This window comes from Neoarius graeffei, chromosome 16, assembly GCF_027579695.1.
Source record: "Neoarius graeffei isolate fNeoGra1 chromosome 16, fNeoGra1.pri, whole genome shotgun sequence".
Taxonomy (NCBI): domain Eukaryota; kingdom Metazoa; phylum Chordata; class Actinopteri; order Siluriformes; family Ariidae; genus Neoarius; species Neoarius graeffei.
In genome coordinates this window covers 49,588,728-49,600,825 of record NC_083584.1, presented here as the reverse complement: position 1 = coordinate 49,600,825, position 12,098 = coordinate 49,588,728, and the positions used below count along the sequence as shown (strand labels likewise).

Sequence of the window (12,098 nt, the reverse complement as noted above, 5' to 3'; positions counted from 1 at the left end):
GGCGACAGCGCTAACCACTACACCACTGTACCGCCCTGAGTGTATAAATAAATATGCATATTAGAGCTACTGTTTTGGCCTTTTGGGTTGGCACGGTGGTGTAGTGGTGAGCACTATCGCCTTACCGCAAGAAGGTTCGAGCCTAGCAGCCGGCGACGGCCTTTCTGTGTGGAGTTTGCATGTTCTCCCCGTGTCTGCGTGGGTTTCCTCCGGGTGCTCTGGTTTCCCCTACAGTCCAAAGACATGCAGGTTAGGTTAACTGGTGGCTCGAAATTGACCGTAGGTGTGAACGTGAGTATGAATGACTGGTTGTGTATGTGTCAGCCCTGTGATGCGATGATCTGGCGACTTGTCCAGGGTGTACCCCGTGTCTCACCCATAGTCAGCTGGGATAGGCTCGAGCTTGCCTGCAACCCTGGATGGATGGATATTTGGTGTAGTGAGAAAGCACTTCATGCCTGTAATTAGAAAACATATAGTAGCTTATATGAAGCTTTACACGTGGGAAAACACAAACACAAACAAAAACAAGGGGGTGTAGTGGTTAGCGCTGTCGCCTCACAGCAAGAAGGTCCGGGTTCGAGCCCCGTGGCCGGCGAGGGCCTTTCTGTGCGGAGTTTGCATGTTCTCCCCGTGTCCGCGTGGGTTTCCTCCGGGTGCTCCGGTTTCCCCCACAGTCCAAAGACATGCAGGTTAGGTTAACTGGTGACTCTAAATTGAGCGTAGGTGTGAATGTGAGTGTGAATGGTTGTCTGTGTCTATGTGTCAGCCCTGTGATGACCTGGCGGCTTGTCCAGGGTGTACCCTGCCTTTCGCCCGTAGTCAGCTGGGATAGAACAGGATAAAGCGGCTAGAGATAATGAGATGAGATGAGATGAGATGAGATGAGATGAGACAAACAAAAACAGAGTGCATGTGCTCAGTGCATGGGTTCCTGCGCTCTTAGTGCTCACCTGTACCAGTCCATGCCTTTGTCATAGTTCCGGTCGAAGAAGTGCGGCTCGGTCCCGAGCGCGCGCACATCCGGGTGGATGCGGATGAACTCCAGAACAGCGCGCGTGCCGCCCTTCTTCACGCCCACGATCAGCGCGTTGGGCAGCTTCTTGTTTCCGTACCGCTGCGCGCTCGCGCTAGAAACAGTGGAAGCGTTGGCTGGTTTGGAGCGCGCCGTGTCGGCACCGCGCGCACGCGAACCCCGCGCGCCCGGCTGCTCGCTCCGGTTTAGACGCAGTGGAGCCGCCGTGGCTCTGAGTTCACTCCGGTTGGAGTTGCACACACCTGGCCTCTGCAGCAGCTTCTTGGCGCCGGCGCTCTGTCCGCGCGCGCACTTCCGCTCCTCGAACCGGCTGCTCGGGATCACCGGAGCCGAGCAGAAGAGCACGCTGTAGCACACATACGTGAAGGATAGCGAGAGCGTGAAAATAAACATGAACCTGCTGCTGAACTTGGAGCTCGAGGACGGCGCCGCGCGGCTGGACACAACCCTATAGGCCATTTCTCCATGGGTTAAAGCGCAGCATGGTTCTAGCCTTCGAGTCGCTCCTCGATTCTCGCGCGCCACATCTTCCTCACCGAGTAAACTCCGGGCGCGCACCGGTCACACCTCCACCACAATCTCATAGTGCGCACGAACCTTTCCAAAAGTGTCCCAATCACTTCTACTCACGCAGTCACAATTTGCGCAACAGGAACGCGGTATCTACTTTCACAGCACTCGCAGGAGAAGCCAGTTCTGCTGTTGGACTTTTAAATGTGAGCTGCAGTCTTGTGCGATCTGCGCGGTAGTCCCTGTGCACGACCCCACGCGTCGTGCGCATAATAATCCACGCTGGAGACGGAATATCCCGCACTGAAAAGAAGCATCCTCCTCCTCTTCCTCCTCCTCCTTCTTCTTCTTCTTTTTCTTTAAACTTTCCCAAAACATCTCGTCCCAAAGCCAGGGTGCTTCCTCAGGCTGGTGTTGCGGCTCTTCTAAAGTTCTCCGCAGCGGCTCCGACACGCATCCATGCGCTCACACATACTTAAAGACCACGCCTGACGTCACATCGGGTTCTCGTATTGCTTGCGCGTTTGTCGTTTTGTTTTAAAGCTATATGCTGTGCACGTGTCCTGACATGTTCTCCACAAATGCCTTTACAGCATCAGCAGCAGCATCAGTGCCACTGAGATCCCTTACTGATGAAGCGCCTTCATTTTATTCTGGATCCTCAGTAAGGAGAGAGAGAGAGAGAGAGAGAGAGTACTACTAAACTCTCTTTCCCTGCAGACAGTCTATGAGACAGTGGAAGAAATTATTGAAAAGGACATTTAAGGTGAAAGATATTGAAAATCGAGAAGGAAGACTCTCTCTTTCTCTCTCTCTCTCTCTCTCTCCAAATACAGTCAAGACACCAAGACAAATAAGCACGAAGACTTTAACCCTCGTGATCTAATCTGCTTCTTTTCCACTGGATTGTATTTCTCTAGATGAGCTTTAAAGTCGGGCGGCACAGTGGTGTAGTGGTTAGCGCTGTCGCCTCACAGCAAGAAGGTCCGGGTTCGAGCCCCGTGGCCGACGAGGGCCTTTCTGTGTGGAGTTTGCATGTTCTCCCCGTGTCCGCGTGGGTTTCCTCCGGGTGCTCCGGTTTCCCCCACAGTCCAAAGACATGCAGGTTAGGTTAACTGGTGACTCTAAATTGACCGTAGGTGTGAATGTGAGTGTGAATGGTTGTCTGTGTCTATGTGTCAGCCCTGTGATGACCTGGCGACTTGTCCAGGGTGTACCCCGCCTTTCGCCCGTAGTCAGCTGGGATAGGCTCTAGCTTGCCTGTGACGCTGTAGAACAGGATAAAGCGGCTAGAGATGATGAGATGAGAGATGAGATGAGCTTTAAAGTCGACAGGTCTCATTCCACTGTGGAAAGACTGTATCAGAAGAAGCTTAAGCTTGCACAGGCGAAATCCTTTATAACAAGATTTTCATGGTGGGATGTCTTCATGTGAAGCCTCAAGGTTTGATGCTAAGGGCCTCTGCATGCTCTTACAACAAGGCTTTCGCAGATAGCTTTTCGCAGACAGTTGTAATTTATCGTTGAGCGGGGAGTAATAGGCGTGCGCGATGTTATTCACCGCTACAACGTAAGGGGGCGCGAAGTCGCGAAATCGCTAGGAGTAGTTGGTGGGTGTGGTTAGTGGAGTGTTTATCCTCCGGTTACTTATAATGACTAGAACTGGAGTCGTATAGATGTACGTACTTTCTCACTTCCTTGATCAACCGCTCTTCGTGCTGCTCCATTTTCGCTCGTGTTTTTAAAAATGGCGGTCGTGAAAACAAAACAAACCGGGAAAGTAGGGAAGCGGAAGTGTGTGTACAGCGGATGTAGAGTGGACCAATCAGAGCCCTCTTGTCTGCGACGCTGTCTGCGAGGCTTCTGCGGTGGTCACAATTTTTGGGAGGTGTGCGCAGAGCGTCTGCGAAGGTGGGGGGGCTACGCAGACGCTATCTGCGGTGCCGTCTGCGAGGACTGGGTTGTCAGCATAAATTGGCCTTTAGAGTAGGCCCTCCTTATTAAGCCCCATTTCAGCACGTCGATGTTTAGTCGCGAGAGAATTATTCACCCTGAAGTCAAATTTATGGCACCTCAAGTGACTTGTTGAGCAAGCGCAGAGATTTTCCATCAGCAGTGCTGACTAACTCATTTCTCTGAGTCTGATACAAAAAAAAAAAAAAACACCGAATGTGCAGATTATATTTATATAAATGATGACAATCGTATGAAATGTGAAATGAGCACTTGTTCTGGTCAAATCCTGACACTGTGAGTCATTTTGTTTCAATACAGTTGGCATTTGGTTTCTTTAGATTGTGTAAAATATTTCAGCCTCCTCCTCGCCGCATCACACGCTGTCACCAGCTTTGTTGTTTGGAACATATCACATATTTATAGCTGCCTTATATCTGAACATGGCATGCAAAGCCCGAATGTTTAGTTCTGTGTGAGAGAGAGAAGGAAAAAAAAGAGAGAGAAAACATAATTTTCCCCCAATTATCCAGGCCCCATACAGTCTGTCTCTGTAATCAGCAGAACCATACCGAGAGTGTGCTGTTAGTGTAATGTAATCAGAGATGAGATCAATTGGGTTAAGAGTTGCCATCAAGATTACACTGATACAATTAATAGGGGTTCATTAACCTTTTCATCCTGGTAAGACTAGAAAGCCTTGTTTGCAGTGCCCTTCTCCAAACACTCCTGGCGCCAATCTCAAGGGTATGCGCAAGGTTACCGGTTCTAGAGCAGATACAGAGAGTGGTACTTAAAAAAAAAAAAGTGACAGCTTGAAATCAGCCCAGATGCGTTTGGCGCTGTCAGATGAAAAGGTGTCGCTTCATTTTCAAATGTATGATTTCAGCATCTTTTGGCTGCGGTACAATTTACCACTTTTCTATGGCTTGCAATTATCTTCATAATGGAACTCCAGGATGATGCGGATGACTTCCTCATTTAAATCTGTGTATTTGAATTGAGAGACAGTGCTCTCGTCTCTTCATTCTTTCTCTGCCTCGTCTGGTCAGAATAACCTGATATGCACTCGAGTTCCAGTGAATGACTGTTGTCTAAATTATATTTAACGCCTCTTGTAGCTGAGAGCTGACAACTAGTGCTGAAATGTGCCTACACTGCAGGAATCTCTAGGAAAGCAGATTTTTCCATAGAATATGCAGAACAACATAGCAGACAAATATAATTTCAGGTATGTCTCCGAATGTACACAATAGTACCGACCAGCTCATATCATAGATCCCAGATCTTGGAGCACCCAAAGGAAACCCACAGAGACACATGGAGAACATGGAGGCTCTACACAGAAAGGCCCCCATTGGCCACTGGACTTGAACCCAGAACCTTCTTGCTGTGAGGTGACAGTGCTAACCACTATACCACCATGCTGCCCCAAAACTGGATCTCTGTTATTACAAAGATGTATACTGTATCTGCTTGGAAAATATTTTGGATTTTTGCAGTTTGAGGTTTCCTCCCAAAATCACAGCAGCTCTAAATTGCCCCGAGGTGTGAATGGGTTTACCCCAGTGCCTACCCCATTGAACTACGATAATTATATACCCCATTCACTCTCACGCTGAAAACCATTTATTTATCGCTATTATTCTGTAATGGTATCGTGTGGGAATGGGAGGAAAATGGTAAAGTCGAATCATTACTCTATTCCCTGGCAACCTAGTAACATTAACAATAATCTTTTGCCATGGCTCTAGAGTTAATTGGAACCATTGGATTGTGACCAGTTATGACATTGCTGGCGGTGATGTAAATGCTGATGCTGATATTGCAACAGAAGTACTGACACCTACATAATCCAAGTACTCACTGAATACTGCCTCACTGTGTGTGTTATGTTGCGAATTAACTACCTAATGTCTCAGCTTGGGCTTTCATAACTCCACTGGTCACACTCCATAGCATCCCGTTAAACACAGCAAGGTATTTGACCCAGTTTTGAGTGTCGGTTTCCTCAGGCCTTGGCCCGCCATGAGTGATGCATGTTCTGCCTGCTATGGACTGCAATGTGCTTGTTGATCTCTTCAACATCGGGGTTGCCCAGTGCTTTGTGTGGTGATGTTTCTATGCCCACTTTGTGGATCCATGGCGCGGTGTTCCGAGCACTGTTGCCCAATGTGGGACAGACCTTTGTGCAACTTTTGGTGGGATTATGAGCAGCCATGCCACTGGAGCTACATCCTGACCATTTTTGGTGGACTTTTTTTTTCCCCTTCCTGGTTTGTTTTGTAATTGGAAAGCAGCCTTGAGTGTAAGAAAGGTGCTATACAAGTTAAACTTATTATTACTATTATAAGGTGAGAATACACAACACCCATTATTTTACCGTTATGGAAGACTGAGTTGGAATGAACATTTGTTATCCTGTGTTGGTTTGACCCAATACATTAATAGGTTTCGTACACTCAAAACATTGGATTTACTTAACCGAGTTATGGCATCCGGTCCCACGAAACTGTGTTAATTTAGATGTATTGAATACAGTTATGTTTTGAATAACTCAACATAACTGTATTCAATACATCTAAATTAACCCAGTTTCGTGGGACCGGTTGCCATAACTCGGTTAAGTAAATCCAATGTTTTTTTTTTTGAGTGTATGTGAAAGGGGGTATAGACTGGGGTCAAATCCGAGGTGTAGTCCTGTAGTTAGGTTGTAGTTGGCTTGCACTATATCAACCCAGCCCAACTGTTCCCCAGCCACTGGCTAGCATGTACCTGCGAACCAAGGAGCAGCTCCAGCATCAGCCTTCTCTTACCAGTCATAACCTCTCCTTACCCAAGACTTTTACATGGCCTCCACATTGGCCACCCTGGTAATTTGGGTTTCATGACCTAAAGCTGACATGTAGGGGATCTCGGAGCAACAAGCAGCCCCAGAGGTGCAGTATGCATGACCCACCGGTGTGTGGATACGCTCTAGTACTCACCAATGCTTGTCCCAGCTATGGGTTAAATAGTAGAACAGACTGAATTCCTAGCCTTGGCAGGTAACCAGTCCAGGAGAGTCAACTCCACACAAACACAGTAAAGGGTAGATGAGACTCTCTAGCTTGCAAGCGGCTCATCTAAGAGAAGGACACTCCAAAATCAAACCTGCAGCCAGCTTTCTACTACTCTGTGGCTAACTTAGCATCAGTAGGAACCAGACAACTGGAGGAGAGAGTGGAACTTGTTCTGCCCATGCAATTTCCACGTACATTTGTGCAGGTCATCTCGACCACCTCAAACCCAGTGGTGATGGAGTAGTGACGACTGGAACAGGCAGAGGACGCTGCTGGGAGTTTCCAGTCATCTACTCTGCACACAGGCAGTCTAAGGGTGATGGTTGTCTGGCCAAGAGATGGGACAGAGTGGTCATTCGTATCCTCCTTAGATGACAGAGCAGGCCTTTTTAGGATTGGCGCTGCTCTCCCCAGGCCAGGGAAGGAGTGAGAAAAGGAGCCCTAAACATCACCTGTTCCTTTTGTAGAAACTTAAAAACATGGGAAACGGACATACTGAACCAGTCACCGTGGGGAAAGTGCTGGCTCATTGCTGTTGAGGACTTTGAGAAATGCTGCATCACCAGTGCAAAGGAGAAGAGGGCTGACAGAAAAGCTTATCAGCTAGGACTTGGCATGACATCCAACCGCAGGCATTGAGACAATCATCTATCGTGACCGATGGGATACTCCAGAGACAGAGTCCCTCCTCAGGCCCAGTGTTCCTGGGATTGGCTCCATATCCACCATGATGCTGACCAGGATAAAACAATTACTCAGGATGAATAAACATATTCTATGTTGTTATTTTTCTTTTGTATGGGTACATCACTTGATGTTTAAATAAAAGAGATGTAGGGGGAAAAACATTCCTTCCTCAATCTTCCACAGTGTAGGTTTTTTTTTTTTTAGGATCATCAAGTTATACCATACAGTTTCATCTAACCATGTTATTTCATTAACACCTGCAATTTTCTTTTCCTGAAGCTTTCCTGAGCTTCATCACTCAGACTCACAGGAACAGAGTTATGAAGATGGATGCTCTTTGTGTTATTTCTTCAGCTTGCCCTGAGAATCCTTCCTGCAGGCTTCAGTCGCAGTAGCGTGCCCGTTTGTTACTCTGAATTCGGTTGTCATGCTATCATTCAACTGTAATTTGATTACAGACCTCACCTGCATGCATCACTACTCGCTTCAACGAAATAAGAAAATCCACTTATCAGTCTAAAAAGCGCAAAACCATTCATTACAGAACCACTGACATTAGTCATGCTCCTACATACAGGAAGCTAAAAGCTACAGACACATATTCAGTGGTGTAGCTTATAGCCTCCTTTACAACCTCTTCTTCTGTGACAGAATTAATATCACTGAGGCCAGACTCCAAGCAAAGGCCATTGAACAGCAGGTCATTTCTTCCCCTGCCAACAAGCCACTGGGCTAATTGTTACTGACATTTCGCCTGTGTTGTTCAAATCCGAACTGTTTTGATGTATCGATCCCTAATGTTGTTCACAAGAAGGGGACATGAGCTAGAAATGTCACCCTTTTGGTCATCAGCTGCCTCTCTCACCAGAGCTGTTGCTTGGAACCTGGTAATTGTCCCACAGTCCACATTGGCAGGAGTCAGCAGGGTGCTCAGCAGGGAGGGGTATTTCCTCCTGGCAAGTCTCCCGATACTTATGTCCTGAGCTCTTAGTGGAGAAAAACCTGAGGGAAATCTGCTCTGATATAGGTTTGAGATTTGAGACAGTTATACAGTATGGCTTCTTTGTCTGCTAAGGGAACATATCACACAAGGCAAACCATATTTGCTTTTTTTTTTAACTTTTGTAATAGGAGAAAAGAAATATCAAACGCCGAATCATCAATTGGCCCTAAACATGGCGATGCAATTGTGAACAGCTTGTAGCCAGTGATGGAAGAATTATGCTTTTTGATGGATGCTTTAGTGACACTAACAACAGCACACAAGATCCTTTATCTAAAAACGTCAAGTTGGAAATTACATGTAATTTATCTAGTCTGGGCTGCCTCTCTGCCAGATAGCTTTGCTGTAAAATATTATTACAGGGTTGTAAAGGTTTCTCCATACATCACAAATGTATCACCCATGTGCTTGATTCTCCTCTGAAGTGCAGCACGTGCTAGTATGTGCAATATTTCACAATGCTCTTGCATGACTGAATCTACTTGGTCTGGTGATATCTTTTTCAAAGATACTATTGCACTCAGCGTCTGCTTGATAAGGTACACCTCGTCTACAGCTGTACCTTTTAGGTACCACTATACTCTTGTAACCAGATGTTCATTTACGGTAAATTTTCTCATACTGTACTAGAACACAACATCATATATGTACTGGGCTTTTAAATAAATGACCCATTTCAGCAGTCAGTGCTGTCTTGACTTTTTTTTTTGCATATAAATTCATATACACATATATGTAATCAGCTCATCTCATTATCCCTAGCCGCTTTATCCTGTTCTACAGGGTCGCAGGCAAGCTGGAGCCTATCCCAGCTGACTACGGGCGAAAGGCGGGGTACACCCTGGACAAGTCGCCAGGTCATCACAGGGCTGACACATAGACACAGACAACCATTCACACTCACATTCACACCTACGGTCAATTTAGAGTCACCAGTTAACCTAACCTGCATGTCTTTGGACTGTGGAGGAAACCGGAGCACCCGGAGGAAACCCACACGGACACGGGGAGAACATGCAAACTCCGCACAGAAAGGCCCTCGCTGGCCACGGGGCTCGAACCCGGACCTTCTTGCTGTGAGGCGACAGTGCTAACCACTACACCACTGTGCCGCCTATATGTAATCATTTGCAAATATATTCATAAAGCTGAAGCTTGTGATGAAAAGCATCTTAATTTGTTTTGTATCGTACATAATTAAAGAAGGTAGCTGCAGAAGCAGGAAATTAAAACCCCCTTCATGTGAAATCAATCAATCTATTGTCTCGTTTTGAATTGCTCATGTGTTTAACCCTTTGACTAAGCTACTGGAATGAGACTGTTGTGTTTGAGAGCCTTTGACTAGGCTATTGGAATGAAGCAATGAGGAGACATGTGCTAGCTTGATTGAATAAGAGATATACCTAGGATGAAGGGAAACAATGCCAGAGTGGGATTATGTCTGACCAAAAATTTAAATTCTACCAAAATGTACCAGAGGGGAAGCCTCAGGGCATTCTGGGCTCTTTCAGAGAATCTCTGGGAAGGAAAAAAAATAATAAAAATGTTACTTGTCTGATATTTTTAGTTGATTTGTACAGTATTTCATAGAATTGTCATGCTTACATTCTGTTGCTAGAGCTTGCCTTCCCAGAGGCCACAGTAGTACTTTCACATTGCAATAATGCAAAACATTTTCACTTCCTTGCAGCAGACAGCTTTGAGTGTGTGTAGATACAATTCAAGCATTTTTAGCTGTCCAGAGTGAAGTGCATACAGAGTTGTAGGTTTGTTCTGTGCATGAAGAAGAAAGGATGCTTAGACAGACTGGATATACTGAAGATTTCAAATATCTGTGTTTCTTAAAATGGACGAAACTTTAGCCAATATCCTGCTGAAGGTTTGCACATACACTCACCGGCCACTTTATTAGGAACACCCATCCACCTGCTGTTTTATGCGTTATTGAATCAGCCGATCCCTTGACAGCAGCACAATGCATAAAATCATAAAGATACAAATCAAGAGCTTCAGTTAATGTTCACGTGTTTGAGTATTTCAGAAACTGCTGATCTCCTGGGGTTTTAACACACAACATTCTCTAGAGTTTATACAGAATTGTGCAAAAAACAAACAAAAAAAAAACCACTGAGTGAGTGAGCGACAGTTCTGTGGGTGGAAACAAACACCTTGTTGATAAGAGAAGTCAGAGGAAAATGGCCAGATTGGTTCGAGCTGCCAGGAAGGATATAGTAATTCATATAATCACTCTTTACAACCGTGGTGAGCAGAAAAGCATCTCAGCATGCAACAGCAGTAGAACACATTGGGTTCCGCTCCTACAGCCAAGAACAGGAATCTTAGAATCAAGAACAAGTTCTTATTAAAGTGGCCAGTGAATGTAATTTTGAATATATCTGCATCTTTAACCAGCATTCATGTCCTGAAAACATTACATTTACTCGTGTAATTATTCCCTGCTTGTTTTGAAGGGCTATAAAACCCGACTGCAAGTTGTTGTTAAGATGTTGTAATCATAGAATGGCTTGAAACCATGCTGCTGTGTTCCTCTTCCAGCTTGTACTATACACATTTTCATGTGTGGGTTGACTGTGAGCACTGGCATGACACATAGCTTGGGCGATATCAAATGCAATAAACCGATTGCCTGCCTCCAGGTCTACAGTCCCTGATTAACTATCAGCATATATTAGGAAGCAACAGCAGAACAAACCAATCATGTTTGGATTTTCAAATGATTCATGAGGAAAAAAAAAAACAATGACTATTTATAAGTGGACAACATGGCACCATTTACACCCATTGTGTAGTTTTGAAGCCCTTCTTAGTCAAAATGGGAGTCTCCTTTTTGTGAAAATTGGTTGCAGAGCATGAACAGTAGATACAGCCGGTCAGACAGTGGGTCCATCTCTCGCCCACCCATGTGGACATTATGGGCCAAATATACTAACAGTTTGTGGCATGCACAATGCCTTTTTGGTAGTAAAAAATAAATAAATTACAAAAATATTATATATATAAAGATGCACAGTCAAAAGTTAGACAGGTGTGGGCAAAGCTATTTTTGCGGCTGAACTTATTTCATTGCATTGCATGTATTTGTAAGAGTTTCCCTTTTTGATGCAAAATTTGGGGAGGATAATATTTAAATGAATCATGCAATGCGCTTTACTAAATTGCTCTGCTTAGTCAATCTGGCTCTATTTTGTTCATGCTGGGAGCATGCACAACTGTCGTCATACACTACCTGGCCCAAAAAAAAAAGTCACCATTTGGATTTAAGTAAGTAAATACATAAGAGCCTTTGACTGAAAAATTACTGCAGTGATTAACATGTTTCAGCTGCAACAACTCTTTTAACCCTCACTGATGCAGTGAGTAGCTTCTCATTTCTTAAACAAATATGTCAGAAGACGTATTCCATACCCATGAAAAAGATGTTACCGTGTTTAGAAGAGTCAAATTATTGGCTTGCATCAAGCAAAGAAAACAACAAAGGAGATTGTTGAAATGACTGGAATTGGGTTAAGAACTATCCAACACATTATCAAAACCTGAAGGATAGTGGTGAACCGTCAACTTTGCGGATGAAATGTGGTTGGAAAAAGATCCTGACTGACCATGATCAGAGATCACTTAAATGCTTGGTGAATTGTTGAAAAAAAAAACCTCAACAGTAGAACTCACAGCGATATTTAATAGTGAAATTAAGAGCATTTCCACAAAAACAATGTGATGAGAACTCACAGGATTGGGACTAAACAGCTGTGTGTCCATAAGAGAACCACTTGTTAGTGAGACTAATCAGGAGAAAAGGCTTCAATTTGTCAGGGAGCATAAAGATTGG

General features: G+C 45.0%; 1 protein-coding gene across 1 annotated transcript in view; it reads right to left on the bottom strand.

The window, feature by feature from the left end:
• The window catches only part of hs3st2 (heparan sulfate (glucosamine) 3-O-sulfotransferase 2), a 71,815-nt gene extending 70,320 nt beyond the window's left edge, over nucleotides 1-1,495 (bottom strand). Inside the window, exon 1 of the mRNA XM_060943115.1 lies at nucleotides 954-1,495. Coding sequence (XP_060799098.1) covers nucleotides 954-1,495 — 542 coding nt within the window. The remainder of the gene's footprint in view (nucleotides 1-953) is intronic.
• Nucleotides 1,496-12,098: the final 10,603 nt, after the last annotated feature.